Below are 25,486 nucleotides of genomic sequence, written 5' to 3'. Positions count from 1 at the left end.
GATGCTAACACTTCAAGGCTCCATGTTCCTTCTATTTATGGTTTGGTTTCAACATATATCTATCCTAGTTTGTCTTCAACCTTCCTCCACAGAGATGAAAATGTGGGCAGTAGTTGGAATGTGTGGTCACTAAAGCAGATCTATAAATCCAAACCGCTTGATGTTTAAGAATGCTCAAAGAACAGGTATATATTCCAGGATTAAAGTATTACAAGTTTTAGTGAAGAAGTCAAAGTCAGACTCATCTTAACTTCTGCATCTTGCCAGATTGTCTAGGTTTACAGCACTTCCAAACCATATTTGTGTTAAGGTCATGGCAGTGTGAACAGGTCTTGTTATAAGATTTTGTGTGGATGAGAACTAAGGTACGAACTCTGCTGCACATATTGCCTGTATTGTACACAATGCAAAATGCTATTTTGCAAATGACATTATTCTAGGCTGTGCATTTTCCAGAGCAATCCAACCCCCCGCTTTCCATAGGCTGTGGCGGGGTTGGATTGAGTGGTGGTATCGCTCTGCTGACTGAGCCGGCCTTGTACCAGCTGCTGAATGTGTAGGCGGGAGGCCCACTCGTGGTATCCCCACTGATAGGAGCCACCTGAAAGCCCCCAAATGGGGAGGTGTTGGGGCTCAGCCAGCCTGCGATTTACTGGATCCCAAGCCAGTCTCACTGCCATCACACAACGGTATTGGTACTGATCCAGACCTGATCGCTGAGCCATCCTTAACCAAGAAATGATAGTTAAGGATGTAACATCATGTAATGCTAAACTATAATTAAAACAAGTGACGGTTTGTAAGCCAACAACAAACCATGGCTTCAGATCATGGTTTGTTGGCAGCAAAGAAACAGTTTGGGGCAAGGTTCATACATTATCACTAAGCCATGGTTTAGTGTAATGTGAAAATGTGTGTCAGCAGCTTTGGAAAGGCAGGCTGTTGCTACTTTCATTTCAGCAGGGAGAATTGGGGAGTGAGTGGTAACAGAGTTGATGCCTTATTAAACTGGGTTTGGTAACAGTATGCTGATTCTACTCTATCCTTGGCCACCAGAATAATAATGACTTGCAGCAGTAATGCCAGAAGATGCAAAAGCTGCCTCCATATGTAACACTGACTGTTAACAAGTTAGGCAAATTAGTTTGTGCAAGAGCTATATGAATTATGACATTTCCTCCTTTCTCCCAGTAGGGAAACAAGCAACGGAGTGGCTGGCTTAGTGTAACACCTGAACCTGGTGCTCGTTTGTTTGTCCTAAACCATGATCAGTAAGCTTGTTCTTGGCTTCCCAGTCATGATTTTTGTTAGTGAAACAAACCACAACCTGCTGGCTCACACAGAATGCTAGCTCAGCTGCTCAATGTTTTGTTTCCCCTTCATAGGGCATCCAATTGTTAATTGTGCTGTTAAACTAGACTTTACTAGTGGTGTGCTACCTCAGTCTTAAAGCACCACAATGGAACAGGATGCTCTTCCCTACTTGATGAACATAGAAGCATCTATCAAATCAACATATCTCTTTCCATTTAAAACAGATGTGTACTTTTTCATGAAGGTCACCAGTACTGCTGATTTCGGGGGTGGGATGGGATGGGGGGGTTTGCTATAATGAAAAACATTCACACTACAGATGCAAGGAAAACATTCTTATTCAATTCTCTCCAGGAAATTTGGACAAAATACGTTTAGAGAATCCTAAGAATGTGGCTCTATATTTATATGTGAAAGAACTGTCAGCAATTGGAATGCACAGTGTTTTTCAATTGGCTCATATGCCCCATCAATATAGCAAAAGGAACAAAAGTGAATAAACGCAACTGATACTTAGTTAGGATTCTTCCTTTCATTAGAATGAAGGAAATACTAAGAACAAATGTCAAGTTTTTATAGGGAAATCTGTTCTCATTGCTGTTTGTCATATCTTGATTCGCAGTAATTATGAACTATGAAGCTGCCTTAGACCTTTGTTGTATCTAACCCAATTCTATCTGGAAGGTCGGCATATAAATGTAATAAATAAAAATATAAATTCTCCAAGATTTCAGGCCCTACTCTCTGACATCTTTTGAATCTGGGACTTTCTACAGGTACTCTTTGCACATTACAGTAAACCATAATTTAGTAGCGCAGAGGAAACAAACCACTTTTATTATTATAAAATAAATAATTTTATAATAACAATATTGTTATAATTGCTGTTTGTTTTATTGTTATGCATATATTGTTGAGATTTGTTTACTTATTTTAAATGTGATGTATTGTTTTTTTCTTTTAATTGTATCAAATATGAATTGTATATTATATATTGTATATTGCTTCAGCTATGGGGCGGTATAGAAATTTAATATATAACAATAATAATTTGTTAGTTGCACTGTCAGTGTTATCTCCAAACTGGAGATGGTGGTATGTTTCACTTCCAAGAAACTATAACCAGTTGCCAAGGTTTGATCCTGGCTTACTGATTGTAGTTGGTATGAGTAAAAGAAGCTGTGATCCATGGGTCTGATACAATACTAAATCAGGGTTCACAGCTTGTTTCCTCCATGTGCTAGCAGGGAGGGACAAAACAGCCCACTAACTATTCATGGGTACTAGCGGCAAATCTTGGAAATGGAAATGGACTGCCTTCAAGTCGATCCCGACTTATGGCTACCCTATGAATAGGGTTTTCATGGTAAGCGGTATTCAGAGGGGGTTTACCATTGCCTTCCTCTGAGGCTAGTCCTCCCCAGCTGGCTAGGGCCTGCTCAGCTTGCCACAGCTGCACAAGCCAGCCCCTTTCTTGTCTGCAACTGCCAGCTGGGGGACAACTGGGCTCCTTGGGACTATGCAGCCTGCCCACAGCTGCACAGGTGGCAGGGCACATAACCCCTGAGCCACTCACTGTGGGGGTGATCTTTAGCTGGCCCTTGACACCCAGGAGACATGAGCGGGGATTTGAACTCACAGACTCTGGACTCCCAGCCAGGCTCTCCTCCCCACTGTGCTATTCACTCTGCAATGATAAACTATGTCTGAGGGTCAAACTACATGTTACATTCAACCTACAATGATTTTTTTTGGGGGGGGGTGTTTTAAAGGCATTACATAGGAAAAGGTTCCTCTCCTCCAACACTTTTTTATTTCACTGATAAGCAGAAAGCGATGTAGTGCTAATATTAAAGGAAGTGTGATGTAGTGGTTAGAGTGTAAGGTCCTGGGAGACCCAGGTTCAAATCCCTGCTCACCATAAAAATCACTGAGTGCTCTTGGGCCAGTCACCTATTCTCAGCCTAACTTACAGGGTTCTTGTGAGGATAAAATGGGGAAAGAAGAACCATGTATGCCACCTTGCACTCTTACCAAGAAAGGTGGTAGATAAATATAATAAATACTCCCCCACCCAATAAATAGACTTTTGCTGTACATGCATGTGCAATCCCTCTCCTCTGTAACCAGCAACCTGAAATAACAGAGACCAGGAAAAGTGTGATGACTGGATTAGCTAAATGGCTCTCTTTTGCAACTCATTTAATCAGAGCATTTGTTAAGGATTTGTTACTGGGTGTTCATTTTTTCATTCATATGGCTTGCACATGGAAGCCTTTCTACCATGTACAAGCCCTGACTTTTGGATTGAAGGGAAAGCAGTTCAAACTTTCAACAAAAGAACACATCAACAACCAGGGAGTGAATACAGCCTTGTAAATGCATTTACACAAGTTACTAGCCTAGTAAATTTAGGGTTGCCAGGTGGAAGCATCCCAAACCCTGAGATTTTAGGGTCAGGCCCTGGTGATGTCATTAAGCATGATACTTTAAGCATCAACCACAGTTTATTGGAGCATACCATTCAAACAAAAAGTCTGATTGGAAATTAAGATAGAAATCTTAGCTCAAAGAGGGTGTTCCCAGGTCCAGATGAAATGGCAAGATCATTCCTTCTCACCTGCTTGGGGAACCTGGGTAGGGAACATTTAATCTAGCCTACTTGCTTCTGTCAAGAAGGGTTTAAGTGCCCTCAGGCCAGGCCAGTCACCAGAAGGCCATTGTAGGAAGAAGGGAGCCTAGTTTTATGGAGATGTTAGATGGGAGCACTCAGGAGTAAAGATGGATGCCTCTGAAGGCTGCACGGGACTAAGCCCCATAAAACTCAATAGGACTAACTTCTGAGTAGATATGGTTTGGATTATGCTGTTGGTAAGGCTTGACTGGGGATCCTCTGCAAAGATATCCATATCAAAGCAGGGTTGGCAACCCCCTGCTTGGAATGCCCTGCCCCTGCCTTTTAATGTGGCTGCTCCAAACTTCTTTACAGACTTGACCCTTCACTGCAGAGAGAGGTGAGAGAAATGAGTAAGAATTAAAAATATCTTCTACCCTTTCCTACCTTCCGTGTGGGCTGCTATAAGCTCATTTTAACAGCCAACCCAATTCCAGTGAACAATAATTGACAAGAGAGAAAACACACATGGTTTGGTCTACCTTCATAGGCAGCAGCTTGGGAACAACAACTGCAGCGACACTTTCAAATATGTGCATTCTCTTTTACCATTATTGGGCAAGAAACGAACTGCCATGCAACCAACAAGGTGTATCACCAATTTGTTTTAGGGGGCTGAGCTGAGCACATGCAACCACTGCTGTTGCTTCTATGGGTATAAGGGAGTGAGGTTAAAGGTAAATGAAATGCAAACAAAAAAATGCAAAAATACAGTGATGCTTTCCTAAATGCAATACCATACCAAACACAACAAGATTCCTATGAGTAAGGCAGACAACTTAGCATCCCACAACCAGTCAGGATTCATAACCGAAAACCAAAACTAAAAAGTTCAAGCTGTGCTTTCCATGTTATGGGTGCCACATAGTACTTGTTCTGCTCTTGTAAGAAATCAGTCCTGTAAAGTGGCAGCATTTTGGATACTCTGTTCATAGGGTTTTCGTGGTAAGAGGTATTCAGAGGTGGTTTACCATTGCACTTCCAGGAAGGGTGACTTCGCTTGTGCCTGCTTTTGAGACGGGCTCCCGCCTCAGAAGAAGCTTATTCAGATATAAATCAGTCAGAACATTTTTTTTTTTGACTGATGAAATTTCTCCCGGGCAGGGAGAAACGTAGAGATCAACCTCAAAAGCCTGTTTTTGTTGGGAGGACTGGATTTCATTAATTTATGAGAAAAGGTCCAGCCAGCAATGCCAGACGGACTTCCGAACAAGCTCTATCTGATTAATGCGATACGTTTATCTTTTCTTCAAAGAGAAAACAGACTAACAGGCAAGCACCCTTCTTTCTATCTTTTTTTTACTTGGTTTAAATTGTTGCAGCAAAAAGAGATTTGTCAAATGAATCAGCTTTAAAGAACTTCTGGGTGAGCTATAACTCTTCTCTGTTATTCACGAAATTAACAGCTTATCTCTGTTTCTATTGCAAAAAGCTGTCCTGGAAGTGCATTCTAAAGATATAAACAGAAGAGGGATTTCTATTCCGAGGAGAAAAAAATAAAAAATATGAACTTTGGAACATTATATTGTCTGTGACTATTCTCTTTTTGGTCTATTTTATTTTGACGAATCTGCTTCTTCACGACGCCACTAACTGTTTTGATGCTGGGAACTAAATTTGTTTTGTATTCTTGAACATAGAGAGATAAGGCAGGCTGCTCTGTTTATACTGTGATGTCATCAAGCCTGGAATATTAACCCAATTGTTGCTGACATAAGAAGTGGTTCTTTATTTTTGTTTTGTTTTGTCTTCGTGGTTTTAATAATGGCAATCAAGAAAGTGGCTGAGAATCTGGAAGTAATTATGTTTCAGAAAATAATGGATGAGATTGAGATAACGAAACAAACCCTGTGACAGGGCAGTAAGGAGCTGAAAATTGAACTGAGCAAAATGATGCAGGAGCTTAAAGAAATAGGGGATCCTGTGAGAGAGGAGAATGAGATCAGAGATGAGAAAAGAAAAAATAAAGGGAAGATACAAGCCCTGGAGATTGGGACAAATGTGGAATTGGAAAAAGATCTGGAGTTTATGGATATTAGAAATAAAATCTACTGTTTGGAATTTAACGTTATCTCTGAAGAAATTAATAAAGATATTAGAGATAAAGTTATCAATGGCTTGGATAATTTTCTGGACTGGAATGACGTGATGGAGCTTGATATAGAGAAAATCTATGGAATTAACTGCAGCCATGTGACAATGGAAAAACTCTCAAGAGATGAGCCAGTGCATTTTGTAAAAAGAAGAACAGAGATATGACTTTACAACAATATTTCAGCAACTTATTCAGAATCGATGGCAAGAAAATATTTGGGATAGAGGAAATTCCCATCAGACTCTTATTATATGACTATGGCTATGACAGCAAGATTATTATGGAATACTGATAATGGAAGATTGGACACTGAAATTACTGGACTTAACAGGACTATTGAAGATGGAAGATGGAATTAATATGGATAATGGAATAATGGCTATTGAAATTATTGGACAACAGATTTGATGAGATGGATTAATCAATATGTTTATTTGGACTATGGTTATGACAATAAGATTATTATTATTATTAACGAGATGGATTAATCGACATGTTTATTTGGAGAAAAATTGATAGATATATTTCTTAAAGAATTGAAACCTCTCTTTGACTTTTTGTGGAAAGAATAAAGTAATGCCTATGAGATTTGATGATTAATTAAGATAACTACTGGAGGAAAGTGATTTTATAATATGATTTAAGAGACAGGATTGTTATATATTGTAGACCTATAACTGATCTGCGACAAATGGGAAGTCAACATTTTATTTTTTTGTTTAATCATTTTTGTTTTGTTTTGTTTTTTGTCTTTGAATGTTTTATGATTTTGTTTTGTTTGTTTTATGAAAATTTGAATAAAAATTATTGTAAAAAAAAAAAAAGAGGTGGTTTACCATTGCCTTCCTCTGACTTTGGACACATACCATACTTTGGACACATAATGAGAAGACATGATTCACTAGAAAAGACAATACAGAAAAACAGAAAGGAGCAGAAAAAGAGGAAGATCAAACAAGAGATGGATTGATTCCATACAGGAAGCCACAGATCTGAACAGGGTGGTTCATGACAGATGCTATTGGAGGTCACTGAGTCATATGGTCGCCATAAGTCAAAATTGACTTGAAGGCACATAACAACAACAATGAACTGGCAGCACCTACGCTTTGGAACTCCTTGCCTATTGACATTAGGCAGACGCCTCTTTTCAGCACCTGCTAAAATCATTTTTGTTTAGGCAAGCCTACCCACACATGTAGAAGCTATTGTGTTTTTAAATCTGTTTTTAACTCATTGTTGGTTTTATTAATTTGAATGTTTTTCAATACGTCTTTAACTGTTTTTGCCAATAATTTTATTGTTTTAATTCTTTCTGTAAACTGCTTTGAGATTTTTTTACAATAAAGCAGTATATAACTGTTGTAAATCAAATACATAAATAAATTTTGGAGTCACAGCTTTTAAAAATGTTTTTAAATATATTTTGTTTTAATATATTTTAAAGTCTGTTTTTATGATTTTTAAAGTGTTTTTAGTGCTTTTGTTTGCCGCCCTGGGCTCCTACTGAGAGGAAGGGTGGGATATAAATCAAATAATAAATAAAAATAAATAAACTTCATTCACCCAACCCAAACTTTAGAATCATGCCACTTTAAGCTGTTTTGCAACTGTTTATTCTTGTTTTATGGTTATTGGTTTTTAAAGGGATTTATTTCTTATTGTGAGCTGCCTTGTTTTCCAATCACCAACCCTACCTCACAGGGTTGTTGGAAAGACTCCATACACACACACTTGTAAAAATACACCCCATATAATAGTTTATTGTCAAACCAGTTGGTCATTGCAGAACATTTTTTTAAAAATCAGTATTAGTTTCCTATCAAATAAAAGCAGTGGACCTACATAAGTCTTGCATAATTGCTTAAAATGGGGGTGAGGGGGAGAGAAAGATTTACAACACAATCCTTCAAAAGTCCTATTGATTTACAGCACAATCCTAATCATGTCTACTCAAAAATAAGTCCTACTGAATTCAATAGGGTTTACTCCCAGGTATGTGGGATTAGCATTGCAGCTTTACTCCTGGAAAAGTGAGTATAGGAAGTGAGTTGTAAAAAAAATACATAAATAAATTTCAGAGTCAGGGAAATTTCAAGGAAGGTCTTCAAAACAAGCTATGCATTAGACAAATAACCTGCCCTCTTCAACAGCCCAGAAAAATTTAAATTTGACTCCTTATAATTAGAAAAGCATAACACATTGTGACATAATAAGCTACATGTACACTTTTCCATTTCTGTTCACAAATTATTTGAAAGATAAAATGTATAATATGCTATTTTTGCAAGTAATTATACCCTGCTTTTCAGTTGAGAAGGCTCCCAGAGTGACTTACTGATCAATCAAAACAACACATTCCCTGCCTTCAGGTTTGCAATCTATAAAGACATGACACAAAAGGAAAAAGTGATGGGGAGATAAGAGGAAAACAAACTCAGGCACCAAATTCTTAATGTGGTAAATTCCTTATAACCATCTGGGATGGAAACTAGCTGCTCACAGCTCAAGAACAAGTCATGGTGCATCCCTGAGAAATAGCCTGGCAGCTGGATCTTTCTGGAAGTAGCTATAATGCAGCCAGCAATAGCTGACCTTACAGGATAGGACCTTGACCTTCTGGGCTCTAGCTGGAACCTGCTGGCTTCTTATCACTCCTGCCGCAGCAGGTGAGGCTTGGGCAGGTGTGTCCAAGTGATGCCATCATCCCAAGAGCAGTTTGTCCTGCAACTCTTCCTCACAGGGTTTGAAAGACCAGGGGGTGGTGGTGGATAGGATAGGCCTGGAGCCCAGTGGAGAATAGCAGTCGGTGGAGATGGCAGTTTTACCAGACTCTTTATGGATCCTATGCACATTCACTTAGGAATCAGTCCCACTGAACTCAACAGGACGAATCTTTGATTAAATGCAAGACATTTTAAATAAATAAATAAATAAAATTTAAAAGTAATAGTTGTGTGACACCCAGTCCTAGTAAATGGATACACAAAATTTCTCAATGAACCAAGAACACAAATTCAGATTGGAAGCCACGGAAACACTGACTAGAGGTTTGAAATTTCAAGGCGGCTTACAAAAAAAATTGGCACAAGCATAAAAATACATCAATGAAGGCAATACAATTTGCAAAAATTAAATAACAATAAAAAAAACCCCAGCAATTACAACATTATTAAAAAACAACAATTACAACTTATACCCCTGCAGATGTTGCCGGACTGGATTGGATGTATGCATTGCCACCTTTTCCCACAAATGGAACCTGAGAAACAGTGAACAGTCAGTCACCTATGCCAATAACATCAGAAATAGATAGGACAGAGTCATTGAAGCTTGTGTTATGCACCTTCAAGTCGATTTTGACTTATGGCGACCCTATGAATCAGTGACCTCCATGAGTATTTGCCATGAACCACCCTGTTCACATCTTGTAAGTTAAGGTCTGTGGCTTCCTTTATGGAATTAATCCATCTCTTGTTTGGCCTTCCTTTTTCTACTCACTTCTGTTTTCCCCAGCACTACTGTCTTTTCTAGTGAATCATGTCTTCTCATTATGTGTCCAAAATATGATAATATCAGTTTCATCATTTTAGTTTCTAATGATAGTTCTGGTTTAATTTGTTTTACCATCCAATTATAGAAAGCGAAATTTAAAGCGACTTACAAAGTGAAATATTTAAAACAATAAATCAACGTAAAATACACACTCTCTCTCTCTGCAGTATGTCAGATCCAGCTCAACTCCACCCCACTAAAAGATAATCAGGAGGCTTGGTGAATGTTTTTCCCTGGTGCCTAAAAACAGATAGAGATGCCACTAGGTGTGCCTCCAGGGGGGGGGGGAGAACTCCACAAACAGGGAGCCACCAGAGAAGTCCCACTCTAGTGTCCTCACCCTCCTCAACTCCCTTGGAGGGGGCACAGGGAGAATGTCAGATGACGAAGGCAAAGTCAGGATTGGTTCATGTGGGAAGAGCTCAGCTTCTGTTTTAATTACTTTACTAGGCCCGAGCCGGCATTACTAGAAACATGTTCCGGGGCTAAGGCAAAGAGAACACTGGCTCATCAGGCTAAATAAGTGCTGCCAAATGCAGGCGATGTGAGAAAAATGAAATCCCCTCTGCATTCCCTGCGGTTGGGTCTGGATGGAAGAAGCCCCAAGCCCAGGCCCGGAGAACAGTAACAAGATCTAGGGCTTTCCGGTGGTGGCTCCCGAATTATGGAATGCCCTCCCAGATGAGATACGCCTGGCGCCTTCTCTGTCATCTTTTCGGCGCCAGGTAAAAACCCACCTCTTCACCCAGGCATTTTAAAGTATTTAAGCTTTTAATCTTATTTTTTTAGTTTTCTTTCACTTTGTTTATATAATGTTTATATTGTCTGTGCAATACACACTTGCTGTATTTTAAATATTGTGGTTTTATCATGTTGTACACCGCCCTGGGAGCTGCTAGCTATAGGGCAGTTTAGAAATGCAACTAACTAACTAAATAAATAATAATATCTATAGAGCTGCGGGTCTTTTTTTGGCGAGTCGAGATTCATGAGGGCCGCCAGCGAAAGCCGCGACGGCGTGGGGCGACGGCGAAGGAGACTCCAGCCAGGCGGACTTTCTTCCTCTGGCCGGGGCTGCTCCCCTCCCTTTCCTCAAGGCCGACCGAGGCACCGCCTCCTTTGCCTCCTTTGCCGCCGCCTCCTGCTCGGCTCTCGAAGCTTGCGCGCAGCTCGCCACATCCGAGCTGAAAGGGGAAAGGAGGCCGGGCTGAGCTTTCACGCGTTCCCTCCAACTCTCTTGGTTTCCTCCTCCTCCCCGTTCTTAAGGCTCTGGCCAGCCCCTTTCGGAAGATGGCCGGGCTAAACAGCAAGCCTAGCGCAGCGGAGGCGCCGAAAAGCAGCGGTCGAGGGCTCGTGGTAAATGCAAAATCTCTCCCCCTCCCCTCCGCGTGGATGGCAGCAGCTGTTGCCGGCGCGATCCTAAGCCTTGCTTCCTTCTGGAGCTAAAGCAGTCTGCCCATCCGCTTGGTTCAATTAACCGCCTTTCCCTTTCTTTCATGTAGCCAATCCCTGCCATCTGTCACTAGTTTTGGTGACTCCCCCGAGTTTTTGTTTTTTTGCATTGTTTTGATAACTTCCCCCCTCCAAAGTACATTTGAGCTGAAAGCGGGTTAGTGAGCTCAGTGGGGTTTACTCCCAGACTGCAGTCGTATGCACACTTACCTGGGTGAATACTCCAATCAACCCAATGAGATTTACATCTCAGTAAACTTGTATGCATGAGTTCAGGTACAGTGAAATATTATAAATATTGCTTATTTCAACGTCCCGCTGTTTTCAGTGGGATTTTTTCCACTGGTAAGTATGTGTAGGATTGCAGCCTTAATGCTAACACTCATACATTTTGGATGCGTGTTTATTAGGGATAGAAATATGTGTTTTGGTAAGGGTTGGTTATTCACTCTAGATTAATTTAGCACAAGAGTGTTCTACAGCTGCAATTCTACAATCTCATTTAACTTCAGTATTGCTCCCTTGGCTTTGGCTTTGGCTTTGGATAGAAATCCAATAGTGGCTCCCAAACATTTTTCCCCCTAGACTATTTGAAAATTGCTGAGGGCCTTGGCAGAGCACTTAATGATTTTTCTGCCTGCTGTAGCCATTGCAATGTGCTGTGCTGGATGCTCTTGTGATTTTTTCATTGTATTTGTATTGCTTTGATTTCTTGTATTTTATTGTATTACAATTTGCATTTTGCAGAAGTCAAACTGCAATACAATATAAGAAACAAAAGAAGCTGTAGAAAAACAATTTTAAAAAGAATATGAATATTTAATGTGGACATGCCATGGACCACGTGAAGCTTGAGGACTCCTGGTGGTCCATGGACCACAGTTTGGGAACCCCTGCAATAGATGTAGCTTTCTTCCCCCCTTCCCTCCTTCCCTCCCATGTTAAAGATTTGGCTTCACATACTCCAGGATCAGAGGCAACATGCCTCTGAATATCAGTGGCTGTTGTCTTCATGACCTCCTTGTGCACTTCCCTTAGCATCTCATTGGTCACTGTAGAAGCAGGATGCTAGAGTAGATTGGCCTTTGGTCTCATCCAGGAGGGCTACTCTTATGTGCTTCATTGAGAACGTGGATAGAGAAAAGTTCTTCTCCCTCTCTCATAATACTAGAACTCGTGGACATTCAAAGAAGCTGAATGTTGGAAGATTCAGGACAGACAAAAGGAAGTACTTCTTTACTCAGCGCATAGTTAAACTATGGAATTTGCTCCCACAAGATGCAGTAATGGCCACCAGGTTGGATGGCTTTAAAAGAAGATTAGACAAATTCATGGAGGACAGGGCTATCAATGGCTACTAGCCGTGATGGCTGTGCTCTGCCACCCTAGTCAGAGGCAGCATGCTTCTGAAAACCAGTTGCCAGAAGCCTCAGGAGGGGAGAGTGTTCTTGCACTCGGGTCCTGCTTGCGGGCTTCCCCCAGGCACCTGGTTGGCCACTGTGAGAACAGGATGCTGGACTAGATGGGCCACTGGCCTGATCCAGCAGGCTCTTCTTATGTTCTTATGTTCTTATCTGCCCTTCTCCCAAGAGCCTCCCGTGAATCCCTGTCTCTGACTTGTCTTGGACTTATCTGGGCCTGTTTGGTTGGGTCAAGGAAAGAGAAAATAAACATCTGCTTTGCCTGTTGTATACAAGCACACAGGGCTCCATGACATTGCTGTCCATTTCCTTAAACCAGGAGTAGCTAAAGTTGTTCCTTCCAGATGTTGTTGGGACTACAACTCTCATCATCCCTAAACATTGGCCATACTGACATTGGAGGCATCAGTTTCCACTGTGAGCAGCTGTTGTTGTATAATAACCGAGTGGACCTATGCAGTTACAAATGCCCTTTTTAAAGCTCCCAGACACACACAGTGTGACTGGCCTAACTTCATTCGGTTGTTATAATTATTGAGGTATACAAAAGTAGCCACAACACTGCTTTCTTCTTCATCATCTTCTTCCACAAGGCAAGGGTTATGGGAACTGTAGTCCAACAACATCAGGTTAGGCACAACTGCTTTGAACTTTGCTGAGAATATTCTGGAATCTAAAATGACGTTCCTGTTCCCTTCCCATATGGCATTTCTGTCTACAATGTGCTTGTGCTAAAACCATTAGAGAAAATGGCATCCGTCCTGTCCTCTAAAGAGAATCCTTGCTTATTGCTTTTCATCCAAGCTCATTTGATTGTGGTCATGCCAAACCAGGTAGTTGTTTGCCTGGTCATTGTATATTCCGGGAAAGAACAAATCTAGTTCTTCAACCAGGCTACTAGGTAAAATGTATATGTGCATGAAGTATAGGTGGAGAGCCTGAGGCCCAGGAGCCAAATGCAGTCCTCCAGGCCTCTCTGTTTGGCCCTGGAACTCTTTAGTTTACATCTCTCTCTGGTCCTGCTTTGCATCCACTTTTGGCTCTGGCCCTTGAAAAGTTGTCCAGAAGGGAATGTGGTCCTCTGGCTAGAAAGCATTTTTTCTCCCAGAAATATAGGAATTTCACATTTCTTGAAACATGGTAGAAAACTCTGTAAGGTGAATATGTCACCATTTTTACTATGTTTGATTTACCGGCCAACTGTCTTTAACAAAGTTGTTGCAACATTTTCTACCAAGTTCTTGTTCTTGGAAAGCTAACGAAGGGTGTAGTCTTACATACTTCTAATGCAGAACTCACATGCAAATTTTTCTATGGAGTGGTTTGTTACTGTGCTGTCACAATCCAATGCAGAAGTTACTAGCCTGGAGTTTTGTCTTGCGTTCCCCGAAATGAGAAGGAAACATGACAGACTAGCCCATAGACTTTTGTGGGATTGTTTTTCACAGTCATGCAATTATGGATGGACAAATGGCTTTTTAACCTTGAACTTTTGCCCAGATGGATCATGAAATGATCCCTTTCAGTGTCATCTTATGAAAGCTGTCCAAGGGAAACTCAGCCAAAGCTGGATGTTCCAGCACTAGTTTAAGATGCATTTAGACAGAGCACATACTGATGCGTGAAGGCCTGAAGCCCTGTTCCTGTAATAATACTAAGACAGGCATAGGAAAATCCATGTGATCCCCATGCGATCTTCCAGTTCACTTGCTGCCTTCTGCCTGAGGTGAAGAGGAATGTGCAAGTGAGCCAAAGGCACTCTTCCAAATGCAACCCAAGTAGATTCCTGAAGAAAGCTAGATTGTCTGTGCATGCCCAGCATCTTTTTTGCTAGGACTTGGCACTGAGAAGAGAGAACTTTGAACTCTCCTTTCAATTTTCTTTTTAAAGAGGGGTAGATGTGTTAGCCTGTTGTAGCAAAAACAGCAGCGGATCTTGTGGCATCTTCAAGACTAACACATTTATTACGGAATAAGCTTTTGTGGACTACACTCCGCTTCATCGCATTGAACCCGATTCGTCTGGTGAAGTGGACTATAGTCCCCAAGAGCTTATGCCGTAGTAAGCATATTAGTTGTGAATGTGCCACACAATTGTTTTGTCAGGTTGTATCCAATGCAGAGGGCTGCGGTCCCCAAAAGAAAGCCCCTTCCAAATAAATGTGTTAAGTCTTAAAGATGCCACAAAACTCTTTTGGCCTGATTTGTTTTTGTCCAGGAAAGGCCTTAGCTCAGTGGTAGAGGATCTGTTTTCCAGGCAGGAGGTCCCAGGCTCAATCCCCGGCGTCTTCAGGTAGGGCTGGGAGAGACTACCTGTCTGCAACCCTGGGGAGCCGCTGCCAATCAGTGTCAGCGATGCTGAGCTAGGTGGACCCAATGGTCTAACTTGGCATAAGGCAGGCTCCTATCTTCTGGTGTCGTTTGCTTTATCCTAGGTTAAGTCTAGAACAGATAAGTTTCCCAGCCCCCAGGCTTCATGCTAAAGCACGGCTGGGGACCTTTTATTTTTTTTTCTGTTGGGGGGCTGCATGCTGGCAGTGGGTGGGGGCCGGAACAAGAACTTGGTAGAAAATGTTGCAACAACTTTGTTAAAGACAGTTGGCTGGTAAATCAAACATAGTAAAAATGGTGACATATTCACCTTACAGAAAGGGGCCCCTTTCTGCCTCTCTTTCCACTCTGTTTCTCTCTTTCCCTCTCTTGGCAGAGGCTGACTCAGCGGTAGAACAACTGCTTGGCATGTAGAAGGCCCCAGGTTCAGTCCCCGGCATCTCCAGGTAGGGTTGGGAGAGACTCCCTGCCTGAAAACCTGAAGAGCCTCTGCCAGTCAGTGTAGACAGTACTGAACTTCATGGACCAATGAGCTGACTCAGTGTAAGGCAGATAGCTTCCTGTGTCCCCATCCCCACTTTGTCCTCCTTGCCCATTGGGCTACCAGGAGAGGGGTAGATCGATCTTGCCAGAGGTTTGAATTGATCGCTTACTTAGGTCTTCCATCACTCAACGAGTTTTGGCTGTTCCCCTCTCTTTACCTTCTTCTCTGCCTCTGGGCTCCCCCTAACCCCACATGAAGGTATGCTGAGGGTTGCCCCGGCCTCCAGATTCCCCACCCCTGTGCTTGAGGATCCAGTCATGATCAGGTGCCTGGATTTTCGCGGCTCTGCTTCTGCCAAACCCATTGCGGTCGCAAAACGCGTGTCGTACCCCAGCATCCCATAAATGTGTCGTGTAAACCAAATTGTTCCTACTGAAGTTTTATCTGTTTTACAGATTTCAGATGATTGGCCGGGATATAGTTTGGATTTGTTTACATATCCACAGCACTACTATGGAGATCTTGACTATGTGCTCATACCGCATGGAATCATTGTTGACAGGTGAGGATCTGGAAGTATTACATTTGTGGAAGCTAAATGTTCAGTTCCTCTAATTGTCCATTTAGTTTGACAATCTGACAATTTGGTTTGTCAGTTTAGACATCACATCAAATCTTAGTTATGCTTTCTTAACCTTGGTTTAGTGTGATGTCAGAATTCAGTGTGTTGTTAGAACTGAAACATGTTCAAAGTTGCAGACTTGCTTGGTAAATCTTAATGTATGTGGCAGTGTGGTATAGTGGATAAAATGTTGGACTGGGGCTGGTGAGGCCCAGGTTCAAATCCCCATGTAGCTCACTGGATAACCTTGGGCCAGTCACTGTCTCTAAGCCTAACACACATCACAGGGTTGTTGTGAGGATACAGTGAGATAGGGGAACCATGTATGTTGCCTTGAGCTCTTTGGAGGAAATAAATATTTTTATATTGTTCAGTTTGTTACATAAGTATTTTGCTCTTCATCCAAGAAAGAACAGCATTTATACAGTAGCCCTGTGAGGTAGGCTAATTGCAGAGACTGACTTTACCAAGGCAACCCTATGAGTTTTATAGCTGAGTGGGGGTTTGTACTTGACTTTCCCACATCCAAACCAAACACTCTGGCCAGTGTACCACATGGGCTGCCTTGAAATATAAATACAGGCATAATGAGAACTTGTCTACTTCATATTTCAAGCTTTTAGAGAATAACATTATTTTTTTCAAAGTTAATTTTTAAGAATCTCTGGCAAAGTATACCTTTATTATTGGTGGCTGGGGATTCTGCTCTAATGAGCTGTCATCCAGAATAAAGTTTAAATACTTAATTTCTGAGATGTTTTGAATGCTAATGCAGAAATAGCCTAAGGGCCAAAATGTGACTAGAAATCACTGAAGGCGCGCGTTGTAGTGCTCAGAATAGCAAAAGGGTGGGAAAAGGAGTCAATCTTAAAGACAATCCAACACTTCTTTCTGCATAAAAATAACAGCAACCTGGGGTCACTGCTCTTCTCCATAATCAGCATATTTTAAGTATCTGAATGAGCAGGTTTAGAATAAGAACTTCACTTTGAGAGAGAAATCTTAATTGCTGCTACAAAAATTAATAAGCTCTCAAGAAATTGCTACACACCCTCCTTTGTAAGTTTGGAATGGTTGCATGTGTGGGTTATAGGTGTGAGCATTTCTACTGAATCCTTAGGATAGGCCCCTAATTCAATGCCAAGGGGTCCATGATGGCCCGTGAGGTATTTTTCCACATACTACACCCATCGGCTGATGTCACTGGATGATATCAGCTGATGGGCAGAAGGGGGCAGAGTTCAGTCCTGCTGGGTGCTGTTCCCTGCGAGGAACATGCTGGCAAAGCAGACCCTTCTCCCCACCCCGTTGGCCAACTTTGACAGGTGGGCGGGACTGCCTACCCATCAGTCACCTGACATCCTTGTGATGTCAGATGATTGTCAGTGGTGGCCAAAGTTGGCCCATGGGGGGTGTGGATAATAAAGATATGACCCACCAGGCAAAAAAAAGATTCCCCACCCCTGCCTTAGGACCAGGACGCGTGAAACATAGCCTTCTCCTGTGTTTTCCTACCTGGACCTTAAGATCCTATTCAGAGGCTCTCCTCTGAGTGCTAAGTGAGATGGGTAGCTAACAGAAAGAGGGCCTTTTTTGTGGTAGCACCTCGATTGTGGAATAACCTCCCCAAAGAGGTGTTTGCCTGGTGCCTTCTTTATCTTTTTTTGTGCCATATGAAGACCTTTTTATTCACACAATAAAAGCAACTTGCATTTAAAGAGAGAGAAAATCTGGGTTCCCAGTGGTTGGGTTTTGTTCTGTTTTCTATTCTGAGCTGATAATTTTGGTTTTGTTTTCCTCTGCCAGAAGGAAGGTATTATGCTGCATTCTATAGTATCCATTACATTTTAATTATTTTTGTTTTTTTAAAAAATATTTTTTATTTACTTCTCTTGCTTTATGCTCATGGACGGTCATATAAATCCAGTAACAAATAAAATAAAAAAGTACTGGAGATCCCAGGAACGTTGCTTGTCTCCTATGTGGCTAAACTTTCCAGCTATTTTGCTTGTTTTGTACATGTGGAGCTTGTTTTTACTAATGTGTGCCTTGTTATGCTTCTGATATTTGTGCATAAAAGTGAGATTTCTATGTGACCAATTGCACCAGAATGACGCCGATCTGACTACACATGTAGTCTGTCTGTACTGCAGTACTTTGAATGGGATGTACATTCAAGGTGCCCATCTCCACCCACATTCTGGTGCAAGTAACACTGCATAAATGTCACATTTGTGCACCAGTAGTTTTGGATCAGGGTGAAAACAGTAAGTTTTAAAAAAATGTTTATGAAGTTTAATATTTTTGAACTGCATCATGGAATATGCTTGCATTGAAAAATCCAAGTCTTACCTTATATTTATTCTTAATTTTTGCTTTAGGACAGAATGCTTGGCCAAAGATATCATGCAAGACATTGGATACAATGACATTGTGGTTCTCTGTGTACTTAAAGGTGGCTACAAATTCTGTGCAGACCTTGTGGAGCATATTAAGAATCTCAGTAGAAATTCAGAAAGGTTCATCTCCATGAAAGTTGACTTTGTCAGACTGAAAAGTTATCGGGTAAGTAATGAAGGAAAGAACTGGTGGGTTGAATGGGGTTTGATTACCATACTGAAGATCGTACCTGTGGATTTTATTTTATTTTTTAAAATCCAGGCATCATTCTCCAATCTCTCCTGCCTTTATTATTGCAGGAGTGAGTGCATAAACTGATATAACGTAATGGATCGACTTTTTTCTCCTTTGATGAGCAGAACATGATTTTGGGAAAGGAGACATTAAGATCCCATTGATTTTACTAGTATCTTAAATTCCTCACCCCACTGCAGCTTTTATCACATCTATTATTCTTTAGACCTCCTTCCCTCCCAGTGAAATAGCATAACAAAAACTGAGCCAGCCAATATAAGTTCCATTTGTAATTTTTTTAATGCCAGGAAAAATACCATTCCCAGAGTTGCTTGGGTCAGTTACATCTGTCTACAGCCTATTTAAGATTGTAGCATAGATGTGCCCTAGGCTTGAAGCAAGACTTAACTGGACCAAATCCAAAGAACTGTAAAACTAGGTCCATAAACCTAATTGGTGATGGTGGAAAGGCTACGATCTGAGATGTGTTTTTTCTCAAATAGCACTACCCAGTAGCAAATGGCTGCAGAAATTGAAGGGAGTTCCTAAAGCCGTTTGTGATATGGCATGTGGTTTCACAGGTGTTCAGAGAGAAAAAAATGTGAAAAATTTCACTGTGCTAGCACGGGTCCCTTGAGCAAACTGAAGCAGTTCTTTGGATCTTTGCCACTTTTGCAGTGAACTATATTTTTTGTCATGAATCCATATAATAGCAGGATTAGGAAGGTGAAGTATCCCTTCCACCGGGCTGTCCCTAGACCAAATTGTGCCCTAAACAGTGAATATATTTAGCAACCCCTCTCTTTGTTCAGTGTTTGGATATCTTATTCTTATTGGATTTGTAGCCCATTTCATGGCTCTGCACAATTTGCATGTGTGGTTTATCCTCGTCATAATAAGGTGAGAAAGTTGCACATGTGAATCTGATCACAACTGCTTGCACTTTCTCACGCACACACAAACCCAGTTTGCACATAACCATAGCTAAGCTTGACATGTAAGCCTGCAGGTACTTGGAGTCAAAACTGCAGCTGCTTCACTTCTCCCCTGTGTGCATATTTCGGCTCATGGTTTGTCTGGAGCAAGACAAACCGTGAACCTGGGTTTGGACATAACGATAAGCCAAACCATGAGTTAACACTGGATAGCGTGGCAGCAGCAAGACCCAGGGAAGGGCAAGTTGCCATAATTTTGACTACAAGTATTTTCATGTTCATGCTTAGCCATGGTTTGGCTTAGTGCTATGTGTGACCCAGACTACTGTTTGTTAAATGAGCATTGATGTAAATTTTCCCATAGAGGGAAAAACGATCGGTACAGTGTTGCCAGTTGTGCATGCGGGCGATGCAGGCAGGGCAGTTTTGTGCCACTATCAGTTTGTGAGAGAGACGAGGTGTGGGCAGCTCAGCACAGTGCGGGCATGGTGGCAGAGCCAATTTGACACTCGTGCTGCCATGCCCACGCTATGCTGAGCTCCTGCACTTCTTCCCTCTGCCTCTTAGGAACTGGCAGCAGGGCTCAGCATTCCAAGAGTAGGGGAGCAAAGCCACCCTGACCCATCGACAGCTGCTGTTTACAAGTGAAGGTGAATGGTTTGTTTCAGATGTTGTGTGGATAGCTAACTAGCCACCTAGAGACAGATTCCACATACCCCCCCTGGGAGTAACCTGGGTCCCCTACCCGTAAATCCAGCCCTGCATCTCCACATTGAGCAGGAGGTGAGGGCACTTTTCTGCACAGCCCAGGCATACATCCCCTTTGGCTGCCAACCACAGGTTGTTGGAAGTCTGTGTTCAGTTTCTGTACCAATATTCACATAGATGCACTTATGTCAATCAGAAGCCATGCTAGTATTAGCCTGCCTACAAGAATCCCTTTGGGTTGTTTTTCATTCTTTTTCTGTGTGCTATCAAACCTTCTCACTTCCCTGACTCTGTTTTTCTGTTCTATTTTAATATTGTCATCGCAGTTTTACTTTTTTAAAAATCTAATGTGCTTTCGACGCCCACATAGTGGTTTTCCTTGTGCACATTTATTCCCTCCCTCCCTCCCAGCTTCCCCTTACTAACAAGTTCCTGTCTCTCTCTTCCTTAAGGGAGTCCTGCTGCTTTCTGTTCACTTTTAACACAGCTGTGCTATTTTCTCTCTCCAACTGTTTGTCTCCGAGCGCCATGTCCAAGTCTTGTAAACACTGGTGGGATTCTGATGCCTTCCCTTGCTCCATGTTCAGCATTCATGGCTAAAAGGTTAGTTCACCATAGACAATGCAAATGGAAAGCGGGGAGGGAAGCTTTGGATTTAATCACTCAGAAAATGCACTATAAAGTTTTCGTTCAGCCTGTGTGTGTGCGCGCGCGCACGCACGCACACACACACACACACACGCACACACACACACCATTTTTACTTCCTGTGTGCAGAGGAGGTTTTTGGCAACTCCAAAGCTTGCTACTTTACCAGCACAGTTACTCTGACAGAAAGTCTTGGCTGCAATCCACCGCAAGCAAACACATCAGGACAACACACTTGGCTAGTTTTTTCCTCTCTCAATACAGGACACAAAGGCAAGTGCTGGACACCTTCAAAAGCAGCGCAGGGGTGCAGGCAGCTTGCATTCAAGCTCTTTGTGTGCATGCAAATAGAGTCTTTTTGGATGGCAGGTAACATCTGAACCAGTAAAGGTTCCATCTGCCTCACAAACTTCATAAAGTTTCAAATAGAGCTGAGCTAAAACTGTTCAGAGGTGGTAGTGGCTGTTTTGCAAAGCATTTCAGCCAATGCTGAAAAATACCTTCCCCCTTGAAATGATTTTTCAGCATTCCTTTTGTTGTTCATTTGTGATGCCTTCCACTTTTTTTGCCTATTACATTTCTTGAATTGATTTTTGAATATATGATAATATTAGCAATAAATGTCAAACTTCCCCTGTACCCTCCTCCCCTCTTGCTTCATCTTCCTCCCTCCAATATGGTCCATAGAGGAGAAAGGGGAAATATTATTTGTTTCTATTTGGCCTAGTTCTATATTGAGATATTATGGCTCCAGTTTCAGCTTCACTTGTCCTCAGTGACATCTTTGTATTGTTAAATCTGATTGGTTATGTAGCTTGTGTAGTTTTCTAATTCACTGTGATCTCTGATGGGCTGGAATCACCCATGTGACTAATCCAGGAAGAAGGAAGGGCCATCAAATATTTGCATATAATCTAGTGCTTTGAGGGACAATGTGTACCCAGTTTATACTGCAAGTTCAAAACTGAAAAGCAAAATTAGGAAATATTCAGTGGAGATGTAGTCTCAAGCATCAACATGGATTTCTTACTGGTTTATCCTCATGCACTTGGCTTAGAAGTTGATGAAGCCAGGGCTTTCTTTGAGGCTTCTGGTTAGCTGGGAACAGGATTTCTTCATGACACTTTTGGTTTTATTTGCATCATGTCAATTTATTATTATTATTATTATTTATTACATTTGTATACCGCCCCATGGCCGAAGCTCTCTGGGCGGTTTACAACAATTAAAAACATTAAAAACAAATATACAAATTTAAAAACACTTAAAAAAAACCAATTTAAAAACACATGCTAAAATGCCTGGGAGAAGAGAAAAGTCTTGACTGCGCCAGACTTGATAACAATTACAAATCCTCCAAAAGAAACACCAGATGTTGTAACCAGAATAATGTGCTCCAGTGGAGCTTTCTTGAGACAACAGCTACTCAAAAGCTGGGGTTGGATTATCTTTTCCAGCTTTGTAGACCATGGCTTATGAAACCAGGAACAAGAGAGAGCCAGTGTGGCATAGTGGTTAGATTTCAGACTAGGACCTGAGAGATGAGGGTTCAAATCCCCACTCAGGCATGAAGTTTGCTGGGTGACCATGGGCTAGTCACTGTTTCTCAGCCTAACCTACCTCACAGGGTTGTTGTGAGGATGAAATGGAGAGGAAGGAGAACCATGTATGCCATCTTGAGTTCCTTGGAGGAAAGGTGAGATATAAACATAATAATAAAGTAAATAAATAAATGAAGTGTTGGGGGGCCAGATGTTCCTCCTTTGCCCTTCCTCTTGTCCTCTCATGTGCTGTCTTTGGTGCTTCACTCCTGGCTGAATACAAGGCAGGGAGGTGAAAACTGGTGCGAGAGAAACCCACGCTCCCAGTGCTCATTCCTGGCTTCATAAGTGATGCTTATTGAAGCTGAGAAATGCCAGACCCAGCCATTGGATAGTAGTAGTAATGTATAACTCAATACCTTCAAAAAGGTTCTAAGGAAAAAATGTGAAAGAGGGCAAGGGAAAATGGCAGGATGGGGGGTCTATGTCCCATTTCCCTGAGGCTCCTTAGAAGGTCCAAAATGGAAAGGAAGGAGATAAGTTACAAGGTGGGACTTCTAGAAGAACTTAAATGATTTGGGGGGGGGAGGTGAAGACGGTATTTAATGAACATATATTGGACTGAGTAATAAAACCCAGTTCACTGAAATAAAGTTCAGTAGTGACTAGGCAACATAGGGCTTTGTTCAGTCCCCCTCTGCTGAGTCCTTTGTAGAAAATCTGCATTCTGGAACAGAAAGCTGCAAATGGCTTTACTGACAATCATTTAATCCCAGGTGCAACTGGCATTTCCCAAAGAAAACAGGGCAAATTAGAAAATGTTATGACATGTGGTTACACAATAGAGCTTATTCAGCTGTGCTGAGCATGTGCATAAACTTCACATAGGCCCAGTTCGCATGTAGCCAAACCATAAGTTAGCATGAATGAGCAATACAGGCTCCCAAAGAAAATATCACCGCCATTTCGCTCCACGTCCAGTTCTGCTGTTGCCTGCTCCTCCTTGGGAGCTGAGCCATCATTTGGCTTAGCATTTCATCTGAACCTGGGCTTGTGGTTTATCTGCGCCAGGCAACCCACAAGTAGTAAGCCGTAGAACAAACCTTGGCTACTGCTGATAGTTTGACTGGAGTGAGATACATCCAAACCCAGGCTCACTGTTTAACCCTAAACCAAACTATGATTAACCTCACAGCATCATAACATCAACAGGACCAGAAGAAGAACAAAGGGTCCACCATGTTCTCTTCTGAACTTTTAAGATCTGAACAGGGTGGTTTATAACGGATGCTATTGGTGGTTGCTGATTCATAGGGTCACCATAAGTTGAAATCGACTTGAAGGCACATAACAACAATAAATGTACTCTTCAGGAACTTGTTTGTTCATTCATGCTAAGCCATGGTTTGGCTTGCTATTACATGTAAACCAGGTCATAGAGTGGGTAGGCCTGAGCCTACCCTATGTCAGTAAGTGTATCATAGGAATGAGCCAATGCCTGGAACAAGCTGGCACTATTTACAGCAGGACATGCTGATATGTTTTGAGTTTACCTAAAGTCCAATTTCTGTGCTGTGATTTTTTTCATTCTTTTGGAACCCCGTAGAGTGAAGGGACAGACAGTGGTTTGAGACAGGGCTGGTGAAATGGAAAATGCACACATGAGGAGAGGCTTCACCAATCTAGCAAGTTCCAACTAGCCTCTGTCCCAAACCTGCTTTTCCTTTAGAAGAAAGAAATGTTGTTAGAAACACGGGTTTTGTTAATGATCTGCTTGTGTAGAACATAGGCAGCCTTTAGGCTGAGACTGTAAATTAATTTGAGAGTGAAGCAAAGGTTTTAACTCTCCCCTTATATAGGGCTGGTTCATCAATACCGCTTGTTAATACAATTCTGTTTTTATTCTGAATGCAGCTGGTTAAAGCCTTACTCTCTGAAAGAAGTTGCAAAGCCATCATTGGGTTCAGTTCAGCAAGATGTTCTCCCTCACATGCCCCATTGAAATGAATGGGAGTTCTGTACAGCTCCCATTTCTCTCAGTGGGGCTTGGGCAGGAAAATTCCCCCTGGTTGCATTTGCACAGTCATACAGTATAATAGCTTAAAAAGCAAATATATATGCACAAGCCCTTTCCTGGGCATGCAGCCATCTCCCTTCACAGTGTACCTGAATGAATTGGAGAAGTCGTCAATTAACCATAGTTTCCCCAGTTGGATAAAACGGGAACCATGGTTTAGGCATTAGAATGAGCAGGATTTTGAACCATGGTTTGAAGTTAGGTTAAGATCCTGGCTTGTTCTGAAAAGCTGGTAACCCTAATTTCCCTGTTAAGCTGAAATGGGAAACTAGAGTTATTTGAAGACTTCTGCATTTCATTGAGGCACATTAAGCTGAAAGATGACTGTCTGAATGCAGCCGTTGTTTCTCACCAAAGAACGAAAACATGAGGAACCTGTGGCCCTCCAGATGGTTGTTGGACTACAACTCCATCATCTCTGACCATTTGCCATATTGACTGAGGCTGATGAAAGTTGATCCATCAGGAGGATTGCAGGTTCCTTGCTGCAAGGTATTTAAAATCAGAGAGATGTTCTTGTCTAAAAGGTGCTCAATATGTCTGATATTTTTTAAAATCCATTCACTGTATTTCTACAGAAGGGAAACAGGCAATTTGAAAAATGTTACATTGTCTCCTAGAAAAATATTCTTTAGCAATGGCTGATTAATATGTGCATATCGGGCTTGAAACATTTTCAATTTCTGCTGTCAAGATAGTAACTTTTTATTCTTCCCTGTGCTTATAAGAAATCTGCAAAAGAAAGTTTTATTGTTAATGTCTAAAATCATGTGGTAGAATGTGTAAAAGATATGTGGTTTGAGCTAGCTCACTTCATCACAATTATCAATGGTATCCAGAACATAACTAATTTAAAAATGTGACCTCCCCTTTGAGTAACAACTGAGATACACAATGGGTACATTGATATGTGCACACAAGCAAATACATTGACATTATGTTTGCTTTTTCTGCATTCCATTATTTGAAATTTATTTTACAGTTGTTCATTCTCGG

The 25,486-nt window shown here is 41.6% G+C and overlaps 1 protein-coding gene across 1 annotated transcript in view; it reads left to right on the top strand.

Moving 5' to 3' along the window:
* Positions 1 to 10,786: 10,786 nt before the first annotated feature.
* The window catches only part of PRTFDC1 (phosphoribosyl transferase domain containing 1), a 55,219-nt gene continuing 40,519 nt past the window's right edge, over positions 10,787 to 25,486 (top strand). The window contains exons 1-3 of the mRNA XM_061586628.1: positions 10,787 to 10,994; positions 15,781 to 15,887; positions 18,329 to 18,512. Of these exons, the coding sequence (XP_061442612.1) occupies positions 10,929 to 10,994; positions 15,781 to 15,887; positions 18,329 to 18,512 (357 nt within the window). The 5' untranslated portion in view covers positions 10,787 to 10,928. The remainder of the gene's footprint in view (positions 10,995 to 15,780; positions 15,888 to 18,328; positions 18,513 to 25,486) is intronic.

This window comes from Rhineura floridana, chromosome 10 (genome assembly GCF_030035675.1).
Source record: "Rhineura floridana isolate rRhiFlo1 chromosome 10, rRhiFlo1.hap2, whole genome shotgun sequence".
Taxonomy (NCBI): Eukaryota; Metazoa; Chordata; class Lepidosauria; order Squamata; family Rhineuridae; genus Rhineura; species Rhineura floridana.
This window is presented reverse-complemented; position numbering and strand designations above follow the sequence as displayed.